This window comes from Hippocampus bargibanti, linkage group LG04 (genome assembly GCF_051943395.1).
Source record: "Hippocampus bargibanti isolate YZ-2025 linkage group LG04, ASM5194339v1, whole genome shotgun sequence".
Taxonomy (NCBI): Eukaryota; Metazoa; Chordata; class Actinopteri; order Syngnathiformes; family Syngnathidae; genus Hippocampus; species Hippocampus bargibanti.
Window position 1 is genome coordinate 4413128 of NC_142737.1, and position 27973 is coordinate 4441100.

At 39.3% G+C, this 27973-nt stretch overlaps 3 protein-coding genes across 5 annotated transcripts in view; 2 read left to right on the forward strand and 1 right to left on the reverse strand.

The window, feature by feature from the left end:
* The first annotated feature begins 5 nt into the window (after positions 1-5).
* abhd17b (abhydrolase domain containing 17B, depalmitoylase) lies at positions 6-22850 on the forward strand. 3 transcript variants are annotated; one of them, XM_088993638.1, is made up of 4 exons: positions 6-243; positions 9162-9652; positions 20704-20883; positions 22060-22850. In XM_088993638.1, exons 1-4 carry the CDS (start codon positions 163-165, stop codon positions 22277-22279), a joined length of 972 nt encoding a protein of 323 aa, XP_088849764.1. In that variant the 5' UTR covers positions 6-162; the 3' UTR covers positions 22280-22850. The 3 variants fall into 3 exon arrangements, with proteins under 3 accessions (XP_088849764.1, XP_088849766.1, XP_088849765.1); XM_088993640.1 differs by lacking the exon at positions 6-243 and adding an exon at positions 4747-5169; XM_088993639.1 differs by lacking the exon at positions 6-243 and adding an exon at positions 5263-9082.
* lg04h9orf85 (linkage group 04 C9orf85 homolog) lies at positions 2634-4317 on the reverse strand. Its single transcript, XM_088993641.1, has 4 exons — positions 4163-4317; positions 3970-4076; positions 3747-3860; positions 2634-3350 (listed from the first exon to the last, which is right to left on the reverse strand). Exons 1-4 carry the CDS (start codon positions 4262-4264, stop codon positions 3182-3184), a joined length of 492 nt encoding a protein of 163 aa, XP_088849767.1. The 5' UTR covers positions 4265-4317; the 3' UTR covers positions 2634-3181.
* A 3268-nt stretch (positions 22851-26118) lies between the features above and the next one.
* cemip2 (cell migration inducing hyaluronidase 2) overlaps positions 26119-27973 on the forward strand; it is a 45421-nt gene continuing 43566 nt past the window's right edge. Inside the window, exon 1 of the mRNA XM_088993642.1 lies at positions 26119-26320. The gene's annotated coding sequence lies outside the window, so the exon portion shown is untranslated. The remainder of the gene's footprint in view (positions 26321-27973) is intronic.

A 27973-nucleotide genomic window follows, 5' to 3' on the forward strand; every position in this document is an offset into this window, starting at 1 on the left:
CTCCAACCAAACATGAAAGTAAGGAAAACAGCGACGCTTGCACGATTTCACGAGTTCGAATACGTCACTCATAAAATAATTACGCAAGAGAAAGTACCAAAGGAGCTTCGTGTCGAGGGAAATAAATACATTTAGTTAGCCATTTTAATTCAGAGGAACTTTATGAAATGTTATCTGAAGATGCTGCACTTATGGGAAAGAGATGCCCATTTCACGCTAAGATCAGAGCATTGTCATCAAATGGTGAGTATAGTTTTTGCTTTTTTGAATGTTGCCGTGCCGATGACCATTTTGTGTTTGGGAGCCTTTAACTGAGCGAGTTGCTTGTTCTGTAGCCACAAAGGGACATAAGTCTTCTTGTGCCGGTCCCAATCCCGGAATAATACAGAGGGTTGTGTCAGGAAGGGCATCCGACGTAAAAGCTTGGCCAAAACAAACATGCGGATCAAACCTCTAAAGATGGAGGACGCTGATTTGCTGTGGCGACCACGTCAAAGGAAAAGCCGAAAGGAAAAGAAGAGTTAGCCATTTTAAACATTGTAGGACAGGGGTCCGCTGGAGGCAGAGTCTGGGTGAGGCTGGGCCACATCAGGATTTCCACAAGAAAATCACAGATAAAACATTCCAATGTTCTCAAAATCTTTATTTTTAACACACAAAAAATAAAAAAACGAATAAATGGAAAAATTAATACAAAATAAATTAACCAGTAATAAATAAATAAAATAATTATAATTATTAGAAGGCAGATACAGACGACTGAAAAAAAACAGGAAAACTAATTATTTTAATAAAGTTTCAAATGTCTGTATTCAAAGTTCTTTAACCTTTAACTTTCTTAACATAAAGAAAATATTGAACATGAACTATCCTAAACATGGATTCTCTTGCCTACTTGTTCAGCTCCACACACGTTTCATTCATATCAATCATGCGGGCCGCACTAACATTAATCTTTCATATCAAGGTGGGCCGCAAAATATTCTATCGGGGGCCCCAGTTGGCCCGCGGGCCGCTTGTTTGAGACCCCCTGTTTTAGGATGAACATTAAAATAGTGAGTTAATCAGTATCAATGGTGCTCTGGTTTCAGTGGATGGGTGAGGGAGCAGATGTGGAATGTTTGCTGGAAGTTGTGTTTGTTTAGATACCAGGGGGTTAAGGGGTCGGCCGGTCTGCAATGAAGGAAGTAAATACATTTACTTCGCCATGTTGGGCATTGTGTAGGATAAGCGGTAAAACAAGTAGTTACTCAGCATAGACAGTGCTTTGCTTTCAATAAGAGGATGTGCAAGCGGACATTGAATGTGTGCATGTTTGTTTGGAGTTGTGTCTGTTCATGTACCAGGAGGTCAAGGGGTCAGCTGGTCCTCATCACCCAAGGAAAGAGAAAAGTTACGACTTAGCCAACGCTGCACAAGGAAAGGTCTCCACGACATCCAGCCAAAAGGATGACGACATCAGAGGAGAGGGATCCAATCAACTGCTGATTTCTTTGTTTGAGCCAAATTTGAATACAGTAAAGTCTCGTTATATCGATATCGGATATATCGATAGTCCCGGTTATATCGATACTATTTCTATGCACGCGCGGGGAAAATTACATGCAAACAGGGTTGGATATATCGATAGTCCCGGTTATATCGATATTTTTTCGGACTCCCTTGAATATCGATATAACGAGACTTTACTGTATGCGTGTGGTACACCTTTAAATCTGGGCTGCTCAGTTTTAAGTCTTCGTCTTTTGTCTCTCTTACTGATTTGGGGCACACAAATATCGTCTGTGTCAGGGAGCTGAGACCCAGAGTTCTGCATTAGGACACATTGTAGCAGTCCTTCCATCACGTCAATGCATTTTCCTGTGCTTGTTTGGTCTGAAAACGTCATATTGCACCAAAAAGAGCCAGAAGAGGGCGACTAAGCTCAATATAAGGAATTTATCAGCCTGTGGAGACGGGCTGATTAATTCTTCACAGGAGCTCGGTCGCCATTTTCTGCCTCTTTTTTGGTGATACATTTCCCCCCAATGTTGCCTCAAAATGGCATGGAATAAATTATTTAATCGATTGCAAACATGTATGCTTTCCTCTTCAGAACTATTTGAATCATATTCATAACTGGATGTGTAACAAGAAAGCATATTCTCCGAATCTGAAGCCATTGTTTTGATTCTCGAGCAAGGCAAGACGTCCTGGCGTGATGTCACGAACTGGGGGCGGGACTTTCTGAAAATGCCCAATTCGCATCTCAATTATTTTGCAGATTTTGGACACTTTAAGTCATTTTTATTGGTGTTTTGCATTTGAATAAAAATATCACACTGCGTGTTTTGGGTATTTTAGATGCTATAAAACGTTTTTATGATGTCAGTTAGGAAACAAAAAAGTGATGTCGGTTGTCCTTTAAATTGCTGTGTCTGTTGACCTGATTGACCCCAGGTTGCCCGTGCTATACTTGTGTATTGAGTCACAAGTGTTGACGAGGCATACAACAGCATGAAACTTTTAAAAATGCTAACTTCTTATTCTATAATCTCTATCAACAGATCATTGGCATCATTACATACATACATACATATTGATTTTTTTTAGCACCTTTGTCAATGTGAGAAATAAATAACAGGATCAGTGGCTGAGCATATTATCATTAAACATTGTTTGAGCATTATTTCAGGAAGGTGTATCAAGCGTGTACTCCTTTGCATTCACCAGAAGCAAAAAAGGAGCTTACAGTGGTCATTGTTGCAACAGTCAAAGGAAATATCAGATCCTACTTGAGTGAGTCCTGTGAGTGTCTTGACTCATCCTTGAGGAAGGAAAGGCAGGGAACTCCTGTGATAGTTACATCAACGCCACATGATGAATGATCAAGAGTGTTATATCAGCAGTGCGTCAACATTGCCAAAACACAAACGACAGCAAAAAGGAAAAATGAGAATTGGTCTGTTGTGCTAATAATAATAATAATAATAATACATTTCATTTATAAGCACCTTTCAAAACTCTCAAGGACACGTTACAGTCACAGGATATTTTTTTCTGCGGGTGAGCAGCGGCCTAATGAACTGTGGTAAGATAGTGTGAATATTTTACAGCTGTGTTTGAACTTCAATACAGGTTTTGAAAGGAGTCCACGTTTATACCTGGAACACATTGGCAAGTGAAGGTGACTTGGTACTAATTAACCATCTTCCTCTTCATTATCCTCAAGGTCACTGAAGTCTTCCTTTTCATGATCATCATCGTCAAAGTCATCATCACTCTCCATGTTCTCGATATCCTTTTTGCACCTTTTGCCTTTGGTTTTGCTACCCGTGTCCTCTTCTGTTTGGTCCAGATGTGAGTTCACTCTGTAATAGTGGGTGATAAATCATTATAGTCATCATACCGTCATCAATGTTTAGTTGTCATCCTGTCAACAAGTAACTTGTACAGTAGTGTGATTTTCCCCCCCAAAAAAATCGAATAATAATAATTTACTGAGTGGCATTTCAATGCTTGACGAGTGGCAGCGACACTAGACGTGAAAGGCCATTCAAGGCATTGATTGGGTACTTGCACTTTCATTCGTTTAACTCCAGTGATGATCATAACAGTTTTGGCATTTACATTTGCCTCCCTCTACTGTTAAATCAAGGAAACTGCAGCATCATAACTCAAACTCGCAGGCTAGCAACCTTTTTAACCCAAATGCTCAACAACGAAAACAAATTGAACCGGCCCACGAAAACAAAACCAATACTTACGGGATAACAATGTCCTCCTTCTTCCCACACTTGCAACATATTTCTAGCTGAAGAGAGCAGGGCTTACAAATGACATGATAAGCATCTTTCACAGTCTTCTGAGAACACTTGACACTGGAATAAAAAAATGTTACGCATTTAGACAGTTGCGATTTATGAAAAAAAAACTAATTCACCAAGAGATCGTTCGTAAAGCATTTTCGTACATTTGCATTAAACTTACCATTTCCTGGGCTGCGTCAGAGATTTATATTTGTTGTACTTGACTTTCCACTCAAGAACATCCTTGCAGTGTTGACAGAGTCCATCGTGGATCTTGGAATTTGCTTTCTATGTTTGCAGCATGTTAAAAATGCGTAAATTACAATTTACACAAAGCCACTGACTCATTAAAAAATCGTACTATGCGTTCTTACCTTTACTTGCACACTCGCTCCATATTTGTCGTTTTTGAAGGCGATTGTGTTTTGGTATTTCTGGCCTCGCGAACGTGACGCGTTACCTTTCTGTGTACTCATAATGAAACTAGTTTTGTGTTAATAGTTCATCACACATGGTATAAAGTCAACACGAGAAGGAAAACTTGACCCGGAAGTAAATTATCATTGCCACAGTGACTGGATAGATTTGTCGCCACCCATTGGCGCAATGCTCAAAGTTTTCTTTGTCTTTCCTTTTTTTTTGTATTTTATTTCTAAAATGTTTCATTGGAACAAATAAGTTCCAATAAACATAAAAAAATCTATAAATAATAGGATAAAATATGACAACGTGTAGTATCGGCAGTTCTGTATTGGTTCATGTTAACGTCAGTCAAAAACGCCAGTCCCCACAATTCAATGATGACGCACCGCCCATCTAACGCTTACAAACTATCCTATAGGCGAATTAAACATAAGAGCCCAGTTACCATTGGCTGACAACGCTGTCAATCACCGCCCTTTATCCGCCCGTAGGCGAGATAGCAATCTGTGTGGCGATGTCTCGTGAGTCAAGTGATACTGGTGTCAATTGCTTGTTAATACCCAACACGATCTGATGCCAAACCACCAATAAATTCAAATATCATCCCCGTTTTGTGGTAACACATGCCTCTTTCGAATCGTGCGGATTTGGATTTTAATCGACTTCGTTAACGTTGCGAATCGAATGTGGAGGAAATCGAGCGGAGGCAGGAAAAGGAACCGTCACGGAAGCTGCCTCAAGTGCAGGAAAGGACGAAACCTTCCGAACGCCAGTGACTCGACCACACAGCATCGCCAATCTACAAAACGGCTGACAACACCACTGAGGATTATCCGTGTTTGGAATAACATATACACATCTTCCTGATTTATAGAAAAAGAAAATTAATTAGCTTGGCGACAAAAACAAAGCTCGGGTATTGTCTGGAGACTGGAAGGGAAACACAGCAGACATCCAGGTAATGTCACAGACGGACATTCTCATATTCAGATTTTGTTTAAAAAACACATTCGAACCCTCATAAAGGCGTGTATTGTTAATAATAACCACAAACAAGTCACTGCAACCTCAACAAACCAGTTTATAGTCAGTTTAAGCTCGCCCATTGCTGTCTTTCCCACCATTTTAGAGTACCCGGCAATGCACCATCGAGCTCAGCTCGCTTTTTTTACCAACGAACCGGGGAAATGATGGACTAAGGGTTGACTAAATGTGAAAACTAACAACTTCCCCTTTCTATGCTTTGGGATTTCACTTTCACTAAACCAGAGCAAGAGGAATTAATGAGGTTCTGTTAAATTAAAATAAATGCACACTGCTTCTGTAATTAAAATGCAGGCACTTCTTACCCATCCAAACCCTCCATTCAAGTTTGAGTCAATAGGCTTCGCTTCATTACCAATTATAATTTGATACATCTGCCTCCTGAAGGTATCAAGACCTCATCAACGTAAAGTAATAAAAAAAAAATTCCTGGTGATAATTGGCACTACAACCAAAACCGTTTAAACACAGGTCAAGCATACTTAACCAATTTGTAATCATATTAACCAATTTTTAATGCTCAAGATCACAAATACAGCACGCCAAACACCAACAGTCTGTTTTGTAAACTGAGTAGAATTTCAGTATTTATCATTTGAGTACTCAATGATGGTCTTCATCCGAACAGGTTAGTGAAATGCTACTCAACCCCATCAAAGTCTATTGAACATGCTTGTGGGGTGGCAGGTAAGAGAGAAAGTGAGAAACTGATACCATATCAAAGTGTTGTTTTCAAGGTTTGTTTTTTTATGCCTAAAAAAGCATTTTCCAATGTAAACATTATTTTTCAAAAGAAAAACCTTTGAAATCCCACAGGATTAACGCTCAATAAGGTCCAATGTTGTACTATGTGCCGTTTACATGATATTGAACTGACAACAACATATGAACTCATTCACTGCCACATGTGTGCAAAAACGTGTCAACTCCAATGCCAGGGTTTTTGTCATTGTCACTCAAATTCCAGGACCCACAGAATATTGAGTTTTAGGGCTGCATAAACCTTTAAATCAGTGTAAGAAACCTTAGACTCTCTTCTTTCATCAGAAAAAAGAGTGAATTCCTAAATTATATGGGTCTAGAGTTATATGAGCTTGAAATGAGGGTGGCTATCCAAAATACAATGCAATACATACATATTGGTTTATATAGCGCTTTAAAGGACAACCGACACCACTTTTTTGTTTCCGAACTGACATCAGAAAAACGTTTTATAGCATCTGAAATACCCAAAACACGCAGGATATTTTAGTCAAATGCAAAACACCAATAAAAATGACTTAAAGTGTCCAAAATCTGCAAAAAATTGAGCTGCGAATTGGGCATTTTCAGAAAGTCCCGCCCCCAGTTCGTGACGTCACGCCAAAACGTCTTGCATTGCTGAAAAATCAAAACAATGGATTCAGATTCGGAGAAGATGCTTTCTTGTTACACATCCAGTTATGAATATGATTCAAATAGTTCTGAAGAGGAAAGCATAAATGTTTGCAATCGATTAAAGAAGTCCTCCCATATCAATTCGAGCCGTCAATGACACCAATGTAGCATCCCAGAAAATGCACAAGATGGCGCCCGAGCTCCGTTGGAAATGGGCTGATTTGTCTGCTGGGAATTTGTGTCAGCGAATATCGAATACAGTAGTTGTCTTGGTGCAACACACAACGATTCACCATCGCATTATTTATGTTTTCCTTCTAATTTTGCCATCAACACGGATCAACATGAAGTTTTTCAGACCAAACAAAGTACCCAAAATGCATTGTGTGTCGCTTTCTCGGTCTGTGACGATACCTACCGTGATGTCACGGTAGGTATCGTCACCAACTCAAAAACAAGACTTCCTGAATATTCAGCGCAAGTCTTAAAACGTAAAATATAGCTACAGTAAAGTCTCGTTATATCGATATTCAAGGGAGTCCGAAAAAATATCGATATAACCGGGACTATCGATATATCCGACCCTGTTTGCATGTAATTTTCTCCGTGCGTGCATAGAAATAGTATCGATATAACCGGGACTATCGATATATCCGATATCGATATAACGAGACTTTACTGTATATGTTGTGTAATCTTTGTAAAATACGCTCAGTCGAAGTCATTTGAAGTAATTTTACAAATGATGGACACAACTTGTCCGGAGTCGTCGGTTGTCCTTTAACAGCGCTAACATGAAAAAAGGGTAAATGTTGCCTCCTGGTGGAAGGGAAAAACATTGCCAGAGGTCTTCCCATCGCTTTAGCGGCACCCCAGCAATAAAAAAACAAAATTCCCAAAAATTCAGGAGTGGCAGGGAATGAGTTAAAAAGTATTTCCATGTTTTCCCCACATCTGAAGCTATACAAGTAGTGATTCATCACACACTTACATCACCGCACACTGCAACCAAAATAACAAACTTATGGTGAAATGAATATGTTTCTTTAAATAAAACTCCATCTCTGAAGACAATAGGTTGATGTCATTAGTATGTTAGCTCTGTTCTGGCCAGTTGAAGTTTTTGCATTAGATGTCCGCTTTCAAAAATGGGCTAGGGTTGGGCTCACATGATTGTGGGACAATCATTGGCCTGAAGGCATGTGGGCGATGCTTCAGAAAGCTTTTCTTTCCTTTCCGACACATTCACTGAAGCATCGAGGCAGAAAGAAACCCACACTCTCAATTGCGCTGATGCCAAATCCACAAAAGGACCGTAAAATAGTCCTTCCTCAAGCCCGGCAAGAATACGGTGGAACATTGTGAGTTCTTGGTTTCATCACAAACATCATGATACCCATCCAATGAAGTGACCGGGTTTAATGTTGTTGGCATAGCGAGAAGTACCGCTAATCTCATAGTTTCCATGACGCATCCGGACAATGACAAAGTTGCTAAACCAATAACACTTAAAGGACAACCGACATCACTTTTTTGTTTCTTAACTGACATCAGAAAAAAACGTTTTATAGCATCTAAAATACCCAAAAAACGCAGTATGATATTTTTATTCAAATGCAAAACACCAATAAAAATGACTTAAAGTGTCCAAAATCTGCAAAAAAAAAAAATGAACCCGGAAGTGGCCAGTTTCAGAAGGTCCCGCCCCCTTGTTTGTGGTGTCACCCCAAGACGTCGTGCATTGCTTGAGAATCAAAACAATGGCTTCAGATTCGGAGAATGTGCTTTCTTGTTACACCTCCAGTTATGAATATGATTCAAATAGTTCTGAAGAGGAAAGCATACATGTTTGCAATCGATTAAAGAATTTATTCCATGCCATTTTGAGGCAATATTGGGGAGAAACGATCACCAGAAAAGAGGCACAAAATGGCGACCTCCGGTGGCCACCTCCGTTTCCACAGGTTGATAAATTCCTTATATGGAGCTTGGGCACCCTCTTCTGGCGGCTTTTGGGTGCAACACAAGGTTTTCAGACCAAACAATACAGCAAAATACATTGACGTGATGGAAGGACTGCTACAATGTCTTTTTTTCGGTCAGGGGGCGTTCCTTTAGTGATGTCGCGTACGGACTCGCCACCAACTCAAAAACAAGACTTCCTGAATATTCAGCGCGAGTCTTAAAACGTAAAATATATCTACAGTAAAGTCTCGTTATATCGATATCGGATATATCGATAGTCCTGGTTATATCGATACTATTTCTATGCACGCACGGAGAAAATTAGATGCAAACAGGGTCGGATATATCGATAGTCCCGGTTATATCGATATTTTTCGGACTCCCTTGAATATCGATATAACGAGACTTTACTGTATTTGCGGTGGAATGTTATAGAATTGGAATGGATATAATATAAAATGGAACCTTATACACTGGAAAATACGGTACGTTTCTGACACACCTTGTTCTTGATGAGGCATTAAGAAAGAGTGAAATGATCTGATTGTTCAATATTTTCCTCAGGTAAATCTTTCCTGCTTTTCAAGGATGAACCACCTCTCCTTCAGTGAGCTTTGTTGCCTCTTCTGCTGCCCGCCATGCCCCAGCAAGATAACAGCCAAGCTAGCTTTCCTACCCCCGGAGCCCACCTACAGCTTGATGTGCGACGACAGCGGTAGCCGATGGACGTTGCACCTATCCGAACGCGCCGACTGGCAGTATTCATCCCGCGAGAAGGAAGCCATCGAGTGTTTCATGACGCGCACCTCTCGGGGAAACCGGATCGCGTGCATGTTTGTACGCTGCTCGCCCAGCGCCCGTTATACTTTGTTGTTCTCCCACGGGAACGCGGTGGACTTGGGTCAGATGAGCAGCTTCTACATCGGACTTGGTTCACGGATCAACTGCAATGTGTTTTCCTACGACTACTCTGGTTACGGCGCCAGTTCCGGGAAACCCTCTGAGAAGAACTTGTATGCTGATGTCGACGCCGCCTGGCAGGTGCTCCGCTCACGGTAAGGAAGCTTGAAAATAATCTCACACACTGAACGGACGTGGCATCAGCGACACCATAACAAGATATCATAAATCTGTAATAGTACATGTTGAGAAGTTTCAAACGTCATGATGGAATTTAATAACATCAAATGTATTAAATTCCATGATGTCCGAACCAAAATTTAAAATTGTCGTATGTAAAACACAATAACAGTCATTATTCTTGACTTCAGATTTGAAAACTGGTTATTCAATAATGTGTTGTGCGCTCTGTGTAATATTTGGAGGGGATGAACCATTCTAATGGTTTCCCCAAATTCATAACGACCCTAGAGTCGTTATGAATTTTATAATTAACTCATTCACTGCCAGACGATGTGTCCATTCCAGTGCCAGAGTTTTTGTCATTTTCACTGAAATTGCAGATAATAGGCTAGAGAGTTAATGGCTAGGGGGAGGAAGCTGTTTAAATGTCTGCTAGACTTGTGCCGGTCCCAAGCCCGGATAAATACAGAGGGTTGTGTCATGAAGGGCATCCGACGTAAAAGCTTGGCCGAAACAAACATGCGGATCATACCTCTAAACATGGAGGACACTGATTTGCTGTGGCGACCCCGTCATGGGAAAAGCCGAAAGGAAAAGAAGAAGATTTAGTCGGTAGCGCCTACCTGAGGAGAGTCACTGGAAAAGGTGGTGGGCAGGGTGTGGAGGGTCAATTAGGATTTTATCTTGATTCTTGCAGCGTGCAAGTCATTGAGAGGTCTGTGTAAGCTCTCAGTCGTACAGGAGTGGTCCATCGATGAGAAGGTTTCTTCAGCCGTCATCTGTACAAATTTGAAGGTTTCGGACGTTTCGCCTCCTATCCAAGAGGCTTCGTCAGTGAACTAAATAGGGCCGATACGACCAGTCAGACTTTAGTTCGCTGACGACGCCTCTTGGATAGGAGGAGAAACGTCCGAAACCTTCAAATTTGTACAGATGACGGCTGAAGAAACCTTCTCATCGAAAGTCATTGAGAGTATTATCATTGGGCGGTGCCAATTATTGTATTTTTTTTTCTGCTGTCCTAACTGTCCATTTAAGTAATATTTTGTCAATTTTTGTGCTGGCCGTGATGGAAGAACACAGGATTTCTTCGATGACTGCCGAGTAGAAATGTCGTAGACACCTCCTGTGGCAGGCCATGCTTCATCAACAGCCTTAGAAAGTACATCCTCTGTTGGGTCTGTCTCAGGATGGAGTTAATGGTGACCTCCCATTTCATGACCTACATCTCAGGGTGATGTATATGAAGAGCAACAATGAGAAATGAGCGTTGGCTCTCCAACGTCCCACTTTGTGCCATCCTGCTGACTGTATCAAGGATGTGTCAGTTCCTAGCCTTCATCCCTGTTGCACATCTCTTTGTTAGCTCACTGCACAGTGGTCAGCTTTTGAAGCCGCCACGTTCTATTCTGTGAAATTCCCCTTTTCTTTCAGTTACTTTGTGTCAGAGATGTTCGGTCGGACACTATGAACAAAGGCTCGAACACAGGAAGATTGTCTTTTACTACCGGCAGGGGATGCAGCCATTTATGACCGACGCTGAACTTCTGCAGCCCTCTGCCAAGCTATGTATTGAGAGTATATACAAATGTAAGGGTTAAATTAGTAAAACATACTCTTCTTGATTTGAATACCACGCGCCTGGATGTCCCAAGCACCAATGTCCATAAAACAACAGAACGTAGACATTTTAATAGGTTGTCCTTTCCATGAAGTGATAGATTTGTAACCTGGCTAATGAGCTCTTCCTTTGAAGGAGTTTACCAAATCCTAAATTATGTCCTGTGAAGGAGTTTACCATGTCCTAAATGATGTCCTGTGAAGAAGTTTACCAAGTCCTAAATAATGTCCTGTGAAGGAGCTTATCAAGTCCTAAATTATGTCCTGTAAAGGAGTTCACTAAATCCTCAATTATGTCTTGTGAAGGGGTTTACCAAGTGCTAAATTATGTCCTGTGAAGGAGTTTACCAAGTCCTAAATTATGTCTTGTGAATGAGTTTACCAAGTGCTAAATTATGTCTTGTGAATGAGTTTACCAAGTGCTAAATTATGTCCTGTGAAGGAGTTTACCAAGTGCTAAATTATGTCCTGTGAAGGAGTTTACCAAGTCCTCAATTATGTCTTGTGAATGAGTTTACCAAGTGCTAAATTATGTTCTGTGAAGGAGTTTACCAAGTACTTAATTAGTCCAAGGCCAGATCTCCTACATGAAGATCACAGGTTAGCCGGCTGTATCTGTTCACCTCAGATTGCCCCTAGATTTTCTGTGATTCCATTGTGGGCCTTGTGTTCGGCGACCAACTAAGCATGGAACTTTTAAATGTGATAACTTCTATTCTGTCTGTTCTCTATCATATTGTCACAGTCAAGTGTCACATTGTTGCTGAGTGTGGACAAAAAATGATGTCATCTACTTTTTAAACAAATCAACCCCTGCATCTGCGCCAAACACAATCTCTTTCCGCTTGTGCTTTGTTTAACCTCTGCACAAAAGAGGTTCTTTCACCTTGAGCAGGGAGTGGTTGGGTTGTTGAGTCATCAAACGCAAATCCCTAATTATCATACTAAAGATGAAAAGTGACTATATCATGCTGCGCAATGTGCCAAGTGTTGACGTATGTTCGACTCTGTACGTGTGTGTGGTTTTCTACGTTCAAAGGGATCATTTTCTTTTCCCTCTGCGATGGAGGCGGGCCAGCAGTCAAACGTGCCAGTGTAATATTCAGTGGTAGCATAGCAACTGATTTCCAATGAGCGTTCAGCACAAAGGCTTTCTTACTCTGTGGTCGAGAAAAACAAATAAGAGTAACTCACTTTCTGGTCCATCGGCATTTAGATGTTAAATGCCACTCTTTCCAACGCAGTAGGACCAAATTTTCCTTCAAGATTAAAATGTCTACAGTGGTGGTTTGAAAATGGCGAATGGCAGACAGGTTATGACATGTCTTGTTTCCAGGCGTCAATTTTAAGAATATATAGTATGTTTGATTAACTCATTCACTGCCAGACAATGTGCAAAAATGTGTCCACACCAGTGCCAGGGTTTTTGTCATTGGTCGCTCAAATTAGCTAGCTAGCTATCGATTTGTTATGTATTAGCGAGCTAGCTAACTTTATTTCTATTTGAGTTATTCCGGGTTGAGTGAACACTGGCGCATGTGTCTGCCGCTGCTCTCCCGCAGAAAAAATGATCCAGTGACTGTAAAGTAACCTTGAGAGTTTTGAAAGGCGCTTACAAATGAAGTGAATTATTATTATTATTATTATTATTATTATTATTATTATTATTATTATTAGCTAGCAAGCTAGCTTTCTATCTGTTTGACTTACTTTCGGGTTGAGTGAACGCTGGCACGTGTGGCTGCCGCTGCTCACCCACAGAAAAACGGATCCTGTGACTTTAAAGTGACCTTCAGAGTTTTGAAAGGCGCTTAGAAATGAGATGTATTGTTATTATCAAATTGTAGGACCCACAGAATATTGAGTTTTAGGACGACATACACATTCAATAAATACAGTGTTCGAAACCTTAGACTCTCTTATTTCATCAGAGAAAAAGAGTTAATTCCTAAATGAAATGTATTATTATTATTATAAGTATATTGTTCTGGAGTTATCTGAGCTTGAAATGGGAGAGACTGTACAAAATACCATACAATGCATACATAGTCAAAGTCAAAGTCAACTTTATTGTCAAATATGCTAATATGCATGACATACAGTACAGATGAAATTACTGTAGTCTCGGACCTGGCGTGCAAGGCACTGATAATGACTTTAACAAACATAATAAACACGAAAACGCCAATTTGCCGGGAGAGAGAGGGGAGCTGCTGCGTCTTCAAAAAACAAATATGACAACACAAAGACATTCATTCTCGATGCTCTCTAGCCAAGACAAAAGTCCATCTCGTTTGGTCTGTTGTGTTTCTACGTGCGCTGCGTGTGCGTCGTTGCTTCCTCTTTTGCGATGACGCCATTGGTTCAAAAGGACATCACGCATCCTGTCATCTGATAATTAATTAAGCAGGACCTCCCGACCGTATTGTCACATGGACTTGTTTGCGAGATCTACGCGGGGGAGGATTTATGCTATGAAACTGGCAACCCAACCCCCCATCCTGATAAGCACAAGATAATATACTCTTATCGCACAACGACCAAACATTCATTATAAACAAGGGAGAAACTGTAGCGTATCATCTCGCTCGTGGCATGAAGATCATGAGTCCAAAGGTCAACACGCTTTCAGAATGTCTAATGCTCGCAAGCTATTCCGGCAAAGTGGGCGACCGTTATGCACAAAGCCATCCATTTATAGGCCTTCTGTGAAGAACACGAATTGATCATCAATCTCCATATCCTGCACCATGACCTTTGACCTTGACAAGGAACAAAGCCCATTTAACCTGAATTATATCCATCTTTAACTCATTCGCTACTATTTCCGAATTTATTCAGGGAATTGTAAAGTGTGACGTGCAGCGCCATTCCCGAGGGGTGCCGATAAAGGGCTGGTCAGACCTCTGGCAATGTTTTTTCCCTTCCACGAGGGGGCAGCATTTGCATTTTGTCCATGTTAGCGCTTTGTTACAGCTTCAGCTGTGGTCACTAGATACCAAACGTGAACATAGATACTGGCAAGCTATCTGTTAGCTATCTGTTGGCTAGCTAACTAGCTAGCTTTCTATCTATTTGATTTACTTCCGGGGTGAGTGAACAGTGGCGCGTGTGGGTGCCCCTGCTCACCCACAGAAAAAAACTTATCCTGTGACTTTAAAGTGACCTTGAGAGTTTTGAAAGGTGCTTAGAAATGTATTATTATTATTATTATTATTATATAAATCTATGTATTGTATTTTGTACAGCCGCCCCCATTTCAAGCTCAGATAACTCCAGACCCATATAACTTAGGAATTAACTCTTTTTTTTTCTGATGAAAGAAGAGAGTCTAAGGGTTCTTACACTGATCTGACTGTTTATGTAGTCCTAAAAATCAATATTCTGTGGGTCCTGGAATTTGAGTGAAAATGACAAAAACCCTGGCACTGGAGTGGACAAAAGTTTTGCACATCGTCTGGCAGTGAATGAGTTAAGGAAATATTGGCATATTTATTACCGTTGGAAAAAAATATTACAGTGAGTGCAATTCGCAGATAGCAGCAGTCATTTATTATTGATGATGTCATATTAAAACATGCCTTGTAAAAATGCTCAGCGATGTAAACATCTTTTGAAAAGTGAACCGTGTGTAATACAAGCCAGCCTGGGTAAAAGGAAAAGGCACCGTCTTAAGTGCAAGAGAGCAGAAGGATCACGTTCCTCTTCCGGAAATGTCAAATTTAATCTGACATTTTAAATATAGAACGAAAAAAAGAAGAGTCGGACTGTTTTGCTGAACGACTTGTATGTTTCACCTTTTGCAAATGTCATGTAATATTTTGAAAGATAAGTCATTTATGTGTTCGGTTTCACGCTTCAAATTGGATTGGATGGGATTTGATTAGCCTTTATTGGTCCCACAGTGGAGAAATTTACATTTCACAGCAGCAAAGTGATGAAAGTAAGTGGAAAGGAAAGGAAGATATAGAAAAACAAAATACAGGAGCTGTTGTAAAGGCAGCCACTCTCGCGGCGACATCTTCAACTAAAAACAACAAGAAACAAACTGAATAACAAATGATACAATTTAAAAGACAGTCATTCAATCTGCAGCACTTTGTTGTATGAATGAGTTCTAGATGAAAGAGGATAGGATCAAAGCTTCCTCTTCACCAGTGGATCAGGGACGTCATGGTGAAATGTGCACGTCCGCTACAAGCTAAATGTGGAAAGCAAACACGAAACAGTGGCATCCATTTACGATAAGAGTTTGTCTCGCATCTCCTGTCCCGCGTAAATTTGCTTCAATTCCAAGCCGCGACAGTTCCACATACACATTTGCGCTCTTCGCTGAAATGGTAAAAAAACAATACTTGCTGTAACATATTTTTTTAACTCATTCACTGCCAGATGATGTGAAAAAAAATGTGTCCACTCCAGTGCCAGGGTTTTTGTCATTTTCACTCAAATTCCAGGACCCACACAACATTGAGTTTTAGGACTACATTAACATTCAATTCAGCGCAAGAAACCTTACACTCTCTTCTTTCATCAGAAAATATAAGTTAAAATCCTAAGTTATATGAGTCTGGAGTTATTTGAGGTTGAAATGGGGGCGGCTGTATAAAAGGCAAATGCTGCCCCCTCGTGGGAAGGAAAAACATTGCCAGAGGTCTGACCAGCGCTTTTTTTTTTTTTACAAACAAAACCCGAATAAATTCGGGAATGGCGCTCCACGTTATGGTTTTCAATTCCCGAATACATTTGGGAATGGCAGTGACTGAGTTAATTTTGTTGTATGGAAATGACATTTTTGCACACTTCAAATTTCGCGTTACACTGGCGAGGGTGCGGTTGAACATGACATTTCAGACTTGTCACGCCTATTTATACTCTGAGGTCAGCTGACTAAAGTATTTTACACTTTCTTATTGTGTGTCCCTGTAAATGACTGTCTTGTGGCTGTCGTTGGTGTGTGTGTGTGTGTTTATGTCAAATGTGAAGAATGTGATCCTGACCTTCCTTTAGGAATTTCCTTTTTAACTCCTTCACTGCCATTCACAAATGTATTCGAGATTTGAAAAGCATGACATGGATGGCCATTCCCGAATTTGTTTGGGTTTTGTTTTTTTCTTGCAGGAGGGGTGCGGATCAAGCTCTGGTCAGACCTCTGGCAATGTTTTTCACTTCCACGAGGGGGCAGCATTTGCCTTTTGTCCATGTTCGGGCTTTGTTACAGCTTCAGCTGTTGCTTTAGCGCTATATAAATCAATATGTATGTATTGTATTCTATTTTGTACAGCCGCCCCCATTTCAAGCTCAGATAACTCCAGACCCATGTAATTTAGGAATTAACTCTTTTTTTTGATAAAAGAAGAGAGTCTAAAGTGTCTTATGTTGCATTGAATGTTTATGTAGTCCTAAAACTCAATATTTTGTGGGTCGAGTGAAAATGACAAAAACCCTGGCACTGGAGTGGACACATTTTTTGCACATCTGGCAGTGAGTCAAAAATACAGTTTTAATGAGACTTTTGCGCTTGTTTATTAGCTACTAGGACATCAATATTAGGTTAAACTGAAGAAATGACCCGTCATTCCCCACCTTTAGGTCTCTTTAACTCATTCGCTGTCATTCACAAATTTATTTGTGAATTCAAAATATGACGTGGAGCACCATTCCCGAATTTCTCTGGGTTTTGGTTTTTCTTAATGTGCCGATAAAGCGGTGGTCACACCTCTGACAATGTTTTTTCCCTTCCACGAGGGGGCAGCATTTGCCTTTTGTCCATGTTAGCGCTTTGTTACAGCTTGCTGTTGTTTAAGCGCTGTATAAATCAATATTTATTGTATTTTGGACAACCGCCCCCATTTCAAGCTCATATAACTCCAGACCCATATAACTTAGGATTTAACTTTTTTTTCTGATGCGAGAAGAGTGTCTAAGGTTTCTAACGCGGCATTGAATTTTAATGTAGTCCTAAAACTCAATATTCTGTGGATCCTGGAATTACAGTGAAAATGACAAAAACCCTGGCATTGGAGTGGACACATTTTTGCACATTGTCTGGCAGTGAATTGGTTAAGGAAATATTGGCATATTTATTACCTTTGTTTTTCATTTTACTCTGCCATCGTCAATATTTTCTCCAGAGCATTTTTTCTCAATTTCCACCAACCCACAAAAGGAGCGCTTGGTTAACCACGGCTAAATAACGGAAGCCAGAGCAAAGATTTCGGGTAGTCAGCTGACTCTCATGCCAGTACGTCACGTTCGCCATAATCCGCCGGGGAATGTCTTCTGTTGCTTTTGTTCTACTAAAGTTCCTCAGCGTCATTGCATGATTGTGTGCTTGATTTAGGAGGCAGCAATCAGTGAGTCACGATTGAGTACGTTATTTGGCGCTGGGTGTGTGTGTGTGTGTGTGTGTGTGTGTGTGTGTGTGTGTGTGTGTGTGTGTGTGTGTGTGTGTGTGTGTGTGTGTGTGTGTGTGTGTGTGTGTGTGTGTGTGTGTGTGTGTGTGTGTGTGTGTGTGTGTGTGTGTGCGCGTTTGGTAACTCATGTAGCAGCATTTATGTCTTACTGAATACTGGTCTAAACCTTTCTAACCTTCATTTAATTGTGAAACTCTACAGAAGTATTTGTTTCTTAAGTTGCTTCAGTGCGTTATTTTGTATGGAATGTATGTTTAAGTCAAACACTGAACGGGAAAGTATCAAACACAGACGCTCTAACGTCGTAAAATAAATTCACACCTACTGCAGTACGACAACGAATATCCTTAGGTCAACAGTAAGCCATTACTGAAGCTGCCGGCACGTAATTACTGAGTTACATGCCAGCGGCCATTACTTTTTTGTTATGCATCGCGTCCTCCTAGAGCACATGTGTCAAAGTCAAGGCCCGCGGGCCAAATCCGGCCCGCCACATCATTTTTTTTCGGCTCGCAAAAGCAAATCAAACTTGTTAAATTCCATGATGATTGCTAAAATCTGAGCCAAAATGTCATATTTTTTGGATGTCAACCACAATAAAAGTCATTATTCTTGACTTCAGATTTGAAAACGAGTTATTCATTAATTTGCTGTGTGCTCTATATGTAATATTTGAAGGGATTAAACATTCTAATGGGTTCCCCAAATTCATAACGGCCCTCGAGAGGAAACCATAACTACAATGTGGCCTGCGGCAAAAAATGACTTTGACACCCCTGTCCTAGAGCGACAACTAAGAAGAGGGATTTCCTCCCTGCCCACATACTCGCAGCCAATCGCAAGCGAGCTCGGCTGGAAAAAGGTGCGAAATATAAAATCTAACTTCGAGCATTTCTGTCTGAACATTTTTCAAAATAATGTACCACATAATGTACCCGCAAAAATGTTCGTATGTACAGTTATTCGTAACTCGAATGTTCGTAAATTGGGGAACGTCTGTAAATAGAAACAAGAGTACCCTGTGCTTTCCTCTTCCCTGCTTAAATCAACATGTAAAGTTGATTTCAAAACACAGCCGCCCTCCCCACTACCGCCATTTCCAACCCCAACCTGGCCACCAAGCTGTTTGTTTATATATCAGATGGCCAATTTGGAGAGCCACCAGCTTGTGCCTGCGTGTGTGTGTGTGTGTGTGTGTGTGTGTGTGTGTGTGTGTGTGTGTGTGTGTGTGTGTGTGTGTATGTGTGTGTGTGTGTGTGGCAAAGCAAACACGATTTACCTCAAGGCATATCTGTCATCCGGCCGTATTTTGCCGTATTCCGTACGATTTTTGCACATATTTGATGTGTACGGCATACAAGAAAGTTTGTACAGGAAACGCAACAATTGATATTTTCAATTCAGTTTTCGTTATTAAATATTAGCAGTCATGTTAATGATAACAAATATCACTACTTGTAAAAAGTAAAAACAAATCCATGCAAAAAATCTCAAAGAAACAAAAGTTCAGAACAATTTCCGGTAAAGTGGAATTTTATTTTGAAATCAGTTAAATTTCACCGTAATTTTTTCACCGTCATATCATTAATATTTTTTTATAAACATTATTCATCGTAAGAACACCAATTATTGTTTTTACTGTGCCACAATGCCCTACAACAAAGAACATACAGTGATACCTCGGCTTACGAACGCTTTAGCTAACGAACTTCCGAACGTTAAATTCGTGAGAATATAGTCTTGGCATACAAACTATTTTTCGGGAAACACACGGAGCCCCACAATGAGTGATGTGTCGTTCAGGAACGAGCCGGTTCTTGGAAGCTCATGAAATGGCAGTCTGATTTTTTTTTCCCTCTATTCCCCGCCCCCAGTCTTCAGTTAAAGCCGCATGTGATTGGTCAAGATCCGTGGGAGAGGGGGAAGGGGACACACGCAGCAGTGAGTGGGGGGAGGGGTTACAGAAACAGAAACACACACACACGCGAAAGGCAGACGACAGAGCTTTAAAAAAAACAACAAAAGTGAAAAAAAAAGTGAAATGGTGAGATAAACAGCTTCTTCCCCCAAGCCATTAACTCTTTGAACAGTAGCCCAAATGGAATTGTATAGTGACTCTTTGCAATTTTTTTGCTGATGATACTAGTGCAGCGTGTTCGACCAGAAACAAATTCCTTGTGTGTTCTACATACTTGGCAATAAAGATGATTCTGATTCTGATTCTGATAATGGATAGAAAACACAGTGAAATTTGGACTCGTTTCAACTTAATGATAGTTCAAAGGCAGAGTGTAGACAGCAAGGTTAAAATATCCCATCAATTAGGCTCCACAAATAACCCGCACAAGGCCATCAGTACAATTTGAAGACAACATCCAAGCAATGGAACCAGCTATTAATGAAGTGTCTAGTGTGTCTAGTGTGTCTGCCTGCATCTGTTGCAACTAAGATGTACAACCCAGAGCTCCTTGAGACACTTTATGCAAAAAAAGCTATCCATTCCATCAAGCCATCAACGACCATCACAAAGGTAAATAAAACGACTTTATTATACTGTACAGTTTAGTTCTTTAATTACAATACCATAGCACATTTATTATACATAAAATAAGGTATATTGTGTGTAGTTTTAAGGCTTATTTCGGTGAAAATTATGTTTTAAGGGGAACTGGGAACGGATGATTCTCATTTTAATGGTTGCCTATGGGAAATTATTGTTTGTTATACACACTTTTCACCTTACACACACTTTCTGGGAACCAATTAAGTTCGTAAGCCAAGGTGTCACTGTACTTGACTATTGCTAGAAATATGTTCTAACTTGTTAAAAGTATTCATGTTCACATGTGAAATTTTGTTCATAAAATTGCGCAATGAAATATTACACACGCGTATGTTTTTTTTCTCAGTAAGGAAAAATTGAGTCGTAAGTAAGGTCACAGTGTCTCGCAGGTTGACAGGTATTCTAAAGATGTTTCCTTTTGCAGGTACGGCATCCGTCCAGAAACCGTCATTGTGTATGGCCAAAGTATTGGCACAGTGCCTTCTGTGGACCTTGCGTCTCGCTACGAGAGTGCTGCAGTCATCCTGCATTCTCCGCTCACCTCCGGCATGAGGGTGGCCTTCCCCGACACCAAGAAGACTTACTGTTTCGACGCCTTTCCCAAGTGAGTTGACTGATGGAGGGTGGTTGACGTTTTAAAATACAGCGGTGCTTTGATTTCCAAATGAAATTTAGCCTGTAGCATTGTTTTTACATGTGAAGAGTTGTATCTCAAATCATATTTTCCCATTGAAGTGAATGAAAAAGAGAATTATCCGTTCCGGCCTCCCAGAAAACACTCATGATTTGGATTTTTTTGAATTAAAAAATTAAATAGAACTCTTTGGGATTATAGTGAATTCCTTCACTGGCAGACGATGTGCAAAAAAAATGTCTCCACTCCAGGGTTTTTGTTACTTTCACTCAATTTTCAGGACCCACAGATTATTGAGTTTTAGGACTACATAAACATTCAATTCCGCATTAGAAATTTATTCCGTGTCATTTTGAGGCATCAGGGGTGGGAAATGTTGCACCTAAGACGTCTTGCATTGCTGGAGAATAAAAACAATGGCTTCAGATTCGGAGAATATGCTTTCTTGTTACACATTCAGTTATGAATATGATTCAAATAGTTCTGAAGAGGAAAGTATACATGTTTGCAATCGATTAAAGCAGTCCTTCCGTGTCATTTTGAGGCATCTGGACTGCAATGTAGCGTCCCAGAAAAGAGGCAGAAAAATGGCGACCAGCTCCTGTGAGGAATGAATCAGCCTGTTTCCACAGGCTGATAAATTCCTTCCATGGAGCTTGGACGCCCTCTTCTGGCGGCTTTTGGGTGCAAGACGAGGTTTTCACACCAAACAAGTACAGCAAAATACATTGACGTGATGGAAGGACTGCTACAATGTGTCTTTTTTTCGGTCAGGGGCGTTACTTCAGTGACGTCACGTCAGGCATCGCCATCAACTCGAAAACAAGACTTCCGGAATATTCAGCGCGAGTAAAATATAGCTATATGCGGTGGAATCTTTGTAAAATACGCTCAGTAGAAGTCATTTTAAGCGATTTTACAAATTATGGACACAACTTGTCCGGTTGTCCTTTAAACATACTTATACAAGCCTTAAACATACATTCCATTCAGAATATATCACTGAAGCAACTTATGAACGAATTCACCTTACGAACGACCATTTGGAACGTATCTCGTTCGTAAGTTGGGGAGCGTCAACCATTTCATCAAACCCTCCATGACTGAATTTTCACTGCTGATTCTTCTGTCCTTTTCTCTCTCTAGTATTGACAAGATTTCAAAGGTAACCTCGCCAGTTCTGGTGATCCACGGCACGGACGACGAAGTCATCGATTTTTCTCACGGGCTGGCGCTGTACGAACGCTGTCAGCGCCCCGTGGAGCCGCTCTGGGTGGAAGGCGCCGGACATAATGACGTAGAACTCTACGGACAGTACCTGGAGAGACTCAAGCAGTTTATCGCGCATGAGCTGGTCAACTTGTAGAAGATGGAAAAGCTGAAGAGGGTTGGTTTTTGTTCTGTTCTTATTATTTTCATTGCTATTATTATTATTATTATTATTATTTTTGGGGGCTAAGACAGGCATTTTTTTTTGCTTCTGTGGACGTGTTGGTGGTAGAATGACGATTGTACCACGTCTCCTACTTGGAGCTGCAGTTCACTCCGCTGCAACTGTGAACCTTGAACAAGATCAAAACTAAAACCGTATTGTTTTATGCTTTTGTCTTTCGCCGTTTTTTTTTTTTTTTTTTTTTTTGTAAACACGCTGCATAATTGCACAAATGCTACAGTATGCCGGTGCAAGTGAGTACACGACATACTTGTAAAAAAGAGCCTGTGTACAAGTGTGTATGTAACATTTTTGCTGCCTTTTACAAAGGATGCGTTCCTCACTTATTCACGGAAACTTCAGATCAGGCCACCGGGATAAGGAAGTACTCTCTAAACAGCCTCGATCCAAACTGGACTGCACTCTCCAATCCAACTGATGTTGAATTATTATTATTATTATTATTATTATTATTATTATTATTATTATTATTATTGTTATTATTATTATTATTATTATTATTATTACTGTTACTATTATTCATTTTTTTCTTTTTTCTTTTTCTTCTTCATCATTATTGTTATTATTATTATTATTATTTCTATTATTATTATTATGATTAAGATTATTCTTCTTCTGATTCTTATTTTCATTTCATCATTATTCCTTTTCTTCTTCGTCATTATTATTATTATTTTTCTTCTTTTTTCTTTTTCTTCTTCATCATTATTGTTATTATTAGTTATTATTATTGTTTTTGTTATTGTTATTGTTATATATATATATATATATATTATTATAATTAAGATTCTTCTTCTGATTCTTCTGTTTCTTCATTATCATTATTTTTCTTCATCATTATTGTTATTAATTATTATTATTGTTATTATTGTTTTTGTTATTGTTTTTGTTATTGTATTTCTTTTCATTATTATTATTATTATTATTTCTATTATTATTATGATTAAGATTATTCTTCTTCTGATTCTTCTTTTTCTTCTTTATTATTATTATTCTTTTTCTTTTTTCTTTTTCTTCTTCATCATTATTGTTATTATTATTATTATTATTTCTATTATTATTATTATGATTAAGATTATTCTTCTGATTCTTCTTTTTCTTCTTTATCATTATTATTCTTTTTCTTATTCCTTATCATCATTATTGTTATTCTTATGAATTATTATTATTGTTGTTATTGATATAATTATTATAATAGGTATTATTATTATTATTATTATTATTATTATTATTATTAATATTAATATTATTATTATTATTATTATTATTATTATTATTATTAATTCTTGATTCTTCTGATACTTTTTCTGATTCTTCTTTTTCTCTTCTTTTTCTCCATCATTATTATTGTTATAATAATAATAATAATAATAATGATCATAATGATAATAATAATAATTTATTATTATTATTTTTATTGCAGTCCATACATGATATTTGCACATATCAAGTGTCACTGAAGAACTGTGTGGGACAAATTCCTTTCCCGGTCTATGTTTCCAAACCTTTAAGTAGAAAAATATCATAAAGAGATTGATTTTTCAGAGATCATCTCCATATTTGATGACATCGCCTCCGCTGATCTGAGTTTTTTTTTCAGTTCATCGTGCAATGTTGTTCTTCTCAGATTAGCATGACTATGCAGAAATCTTGTGTCTTTTTGGAATAATATGTAAAAAAAAAAAGACAGCTGATTCTGAAAGTGTTTCTCTTAGGATCCATATAGATAGATCATATGAAATATATTGCGTGTATTTACTGATATAACCATAACAGATTTAGTTTGTCTTTTTTTTTTTTACGAGGCTAAATACCACCGTATACCACTAACCCCCTGCCCCCTCTTTTGGCCTATAGTGGTGCCTCAGAGTCTATTTATTTCCTGTTCAGAAAGATTATATTTTTTTTTTTGTTTCCTTAGAATCTATGAATAGATTGAAAGAACACCGCACTTATCTCGCCACGCATGTCCAGTGACAATAAATTATGCCATAGCTCAGCGTTCCAGGGACCTTTTTTTGTGCTTTATTTTCACGCTTTTGCCTGCTTGCCATTTCTGGTTTCATTGTTAATGGTTTACTTACCCTTTTTATCGCTGAACACAGCCAAACAAACTATTTCAATGCACTAATGACTCCGTTCACTATCACAACTGAGATTAGCAAATGTCACCATCCCCGCAATGCCATTTTTGTGTTTGTTTTTTTTGACCTACAAGCCTGAAGTCATGTCAGACGCTGGATTATGTTAAAGATATGGGTGCTAGGAGAACTTTTCACCTCGACTGATTCAGGGTGTTTTCTTTTACCAGACTACGGTTCATTTTCTGTCTGAGAGTATTCTTTCTTTTGTACGCTTTGTAAATCGGATCATATTACGTTTGTACTTTTTGTTCCTTTTAAACCCAAAATTGCTGTCATTACATGTATACTTTATGTGACACATGTCAGATCAAGTTACAGCCCTCATTGTTTTCTACTGCTCGGCATGACTGGGATATCTGATTCTGTTTTTTTTTTCTATTGCATATTTCGATACAAATGGGACTTGAGCTGTAAAAACTATTAACTTTAGTAAATCAGATGTGGCTAGTGAAAATAAAATGGTCATTTACAAGAACTCTTCTTTGTGCTGACTTTTATTTTATTAATTTGAATGTTGCCTCAATCATTCTGTCCAGTCAAATAAAAGGAATGCGATACTGCCCCACCCTGTGAGTAATTGACCGTTCACCCCAGAAAATCATTATATAGTGATACCTTGGCATACGAACTTAAGTGTGTAAGGTGAAAAATATGTATATCAAAAAATTATTTCCCATAGGAAACCATTAAAATGAGAATAATCCGTTCCCAAAACATAATTTTCTACATTCTATTTTTCTAAGCCTTAAAACTACACAAAATATGCCTTATTGTATGTATAATAAATGTGCTATGGAATTATAATTATAGAAATAAACTGTACAGTATAATAAAGTCATTTTATTTACCTTTATGATGGTCGTTGATGGCTTGATGGAATGTCCTTTTTGTGATGTCATATAGGGAAAGACATGCCAATTTCATGCTAAGATCAGAGCGTTGTCATCAAATGGTGAGTATAGTTTTTGCTTTTTTGAATGTTGCCGTGCCAATGACTATTTTGTGTTTGGGAGCCTTTTACTGAACGTGTTGCTTGTTCTGTAGCCACAAAGGGACATAAGTCTTCTTGTGATAAATACAGAGGGTTGTGTCGGGAAGGGCATCCGACGTAAAAGCTTGGCCAAAACAAACATGCGGATCAAACCTCTAAAGATGGAGGACACTGATTTGCTGTGGCGACCCCTTGTGAGGAAAAGCCGAAAGGAAAAGAAGAAATAAAGCCCAAGTTCGAGCAGGCTGACGATTGTGTGAGTGTGTAATTTTGCATTTGTTCCAGCAGATGGCAGTGTTTCTTTGGTTTAAACAAGCCCCGCCCCTTCCCTTATTGCGCTCATGCGTTCCCTGTTGAGACATTCACTAACACTTCCCCAACAGAAAATAATAATATCAAATAGATATCACTCAACGTTGAAGCTTTAAGATTTTTAGTAAACTCAAATATAAATATTTATTAATTTCTATACTTCATTTTTTGGCCTTAAGTACGTGATGTACTGCAGAATTACTTACAAGTAACGCTAAATTAATAAAAACCGACTGTTTTGAATGCATCACAACTTCCTCCCTCAAGCCGCGCCTGCGCTGGTCCTCCTTTTGGTGACAGCGGGTTGGCTGTCGTAGGCGGGGGGGAACGACTGCCCATCAACGGCCATAGAAAAAAAAAAATCGACCATGTGTCGAAAAGGTGAATATAAAAGGCACGCTGACAGCCAACGGCGAGGTTAAACCGGAGTTATTTCCTTCGTCTCCGAGTTGGCTTTCGGAGCGAATGGACGAGAGCGGGAGAGGGACAACTCGACCACCACCGAAGGTAAACTAACTCATCAACAAAGCAACCCGGGAGACGATTCGCATTGTCAGCTGATGCCGGGTTAGGAAGAACCATAAATTTCCTCTTAAACTACGAAAAAAAACCCGCATAGTGATCCCCGCTCTTATCTGCATGCCATGTCCTTTTTCGTATTTTAAAACAAACTGTCATAAATGGCAAATCGTCTGCTAAGCTAGCACGCATTCTCATTTAATTTTCTCTTTTTATTTCTGATTTATTAGTGACTCACTGTAATTAGGAATATGTGGTCAAAACAAGACCGTAAATTATCTATACTACTGCTTAAATCATAACCCGATCCAAGTTCGTTAATTTGATGCCATTCTAATTGATGAGTGCATTCGCCAAGAATGAGGACAGTTCCTGTCCTATCCAAACTTTTGTGTCATTTCATGTCTCAGATCTATGTCGTTTCCATTTGAAAGCTGCTCAAGTCATATACCCCCCCCCCCCCAAAAAAAAAAAAAAGGAATGTGGCTTTCCAAAGTAGCAACATTACTTTTTGGAAAATAGACCATTGTGTGGAGGGTCTGTTCCACACATCTGTTTGATATTCAGTAGCAGGAGTTCCATGAAATGTTGCGTACGCGTGTGTAGCCTTGTACTCAGTGTCATGTCCAATACAGAAAGATATTGGGGGCTTGAACTTCCACTTGAGAAGCAGGTCGCTTGTTTTTACTGGAAGTGATTTATCCAATTACCGTATTTTCCGGTGTATAAGGTGCACCGGTTTATAAGGCGCACCCTCAATGAATGGTGTATTTTAAAACTTTTTCCATCTACGTATAACGTGCACTGGACGATAAGGCACACCTTCAATGAATGAAACAATGTTTTCCAAATATAGCGATACCTTGGCTTACGTACTTAATTGGTTCCCAGACAGTGTGTAAGGCGAAAAGTGTGTATCCCAAAAATTAATTTCCCATAGGATACCATTAAAATGAGAATAATCCGTTCCCAGGTCACCATAAAACATAATTTTCTACTTTCTAATTTTCTAAGCCTTAAAACTACACAAAATATACCTTATTTTATGTATAATAAATGTCCTATGGTATTACAATTAAAGAAAGAAACTGTACTGTATAATAAAGTTGTTTTATTTACCTTTGTGATGGTCGATGGAATGGAGTGACCGGTTTCATCAGCATTAAACACTTGATGAGGAACATAGCCTTCTTCTTTCACCATCTTGAGGAATGATCCCTTGGAGGTGCTTTCTCTGTGATAATTGTATCTAGTTCATCATCAATTGTGTCCTGTTTAGCTGGGTTGATAGCCTTTTGCATCAAGTGTACAGATGGCTTGTGCCGGTTGTTTGTGGAGCCTGATTGATGGGATATTTTAACCTTGCAGTCTACACTCTGCCTTTGAACTATCAAAGTTGAAACTCGCTCACTGTCGTCTGCCTGTCTCAGATATTCTTCGGATCACACACTCCTGCTGTCTGTTTTTTTTCCCTATCTGCACTGGAGTGAGAAATTTTTGGAAGGAAGTTGCCGAGCTGAAAAGATCTTTAGTCACCATGTGCTGCACCTGAAAATGCAAACTTGTGATGGTGATCAATTGTAAACATATATCGTGGGTGTTATCCATAATTGAGATGTACTAGTGATAGAGTACCTGAAT